Source organism: Eurytemora carolleeae, unplaced genomic scaffold (genome assembly GCF_000591075.1).
Source record: "Eurytemora carolleeae unplaced genomic scaffold, Eaff_2.0 scaffold1603, whole genome shotgun sequence".
Classification (NCBI taxonomy): Eukaryota; Metazoa; Arthropoda; class Copepoda; order Calanoida; family Temoridae; genus Eurytemora; species Eurytemora carolleeae.
This window is the reverse complement of record NW_019397701.1, coordinates 85314-85957: the sequence shown is the minus strand read 5'-3', so window position 1 is coordinate 85957 and position 644 is coordinate 85314. Positions and strand designations below refer to the sequence as shown.

The 644-nt window shown below is 32.5% G+C and overlaps 1 protein-coding gene across 1 annotated transcript in view; it reads left to right on the top strand.

Moving 5' to 3' along the window:
* The first annotated feature begins 311 nt into the window (after nucleotides 1–311).
* The window catches only part of LOC111715544 (glycine receptor subunit alpha-4), a 46902-nt gene continuing 46569 nt past the window's right edge, over nucleotides 312–644 (top strand). The window contains exon 1 of the mRNA XM_023490900.1: nucleotides 312–364. Within this exon, the coding sequence (XP_023346668.1) occupies nucleotides 312–364 (53 nt within the window). The remainder of the gene's footprint in view (nucleotides 365–644) is intronic.

Here is a 644-nt window from a genome sequence, read left to right as displayed (position 1 = left end):
ACCACCGTTAATTCATTAAAAGAGCTCCAACCCAACCTTTAAACCTTAGCAAATAGGAAGATTTCGGTTAAAAAGAGTTAAACTGTTTTAATTTCCTTCATCCATTTTCCCCTAGACATATAAAGATATCTTATTCATCCTTGGACAGCCAAAAGTTGAAAGGTTACCGTTGTGAATTGAACATGTCATTGTTCTAATTTTAAAATCGCAATTTTGGCTTAAAAATACGCCCGCAGTGAATTATGATTATGATTCATAATTTTCCTATGTAGAAAAACTTGAAAAATATATTTTTTTTTCATTTCAGAAAAATGGTTCGACTCTACCTTTGGCTCGTCACAGTTATTCCATGCTTTGTACTGAGGTAGGGGTAACTTGTAAACATTGTAAACCAATTTGAAATATGTACGCAAAAATATTTTTAAAAGCCGCAATTGGGCCTGAAAAAGATTGGTAACCAATCTTAGTGGAATTTGAAAAAAAAAATTTAATTGGGGGCATTTTTTTAAAAATTGGGGGCATTTTTTTTCAAAATTGGGGGCATTTTTTTATAAATTGGGGGCAAAAAATTATTTTGGGATCGAGAAAATCAGCTTTTTTGGGAATTATATTGACCCCTGCTAAGTGGGTGTTAGGTACTTTCC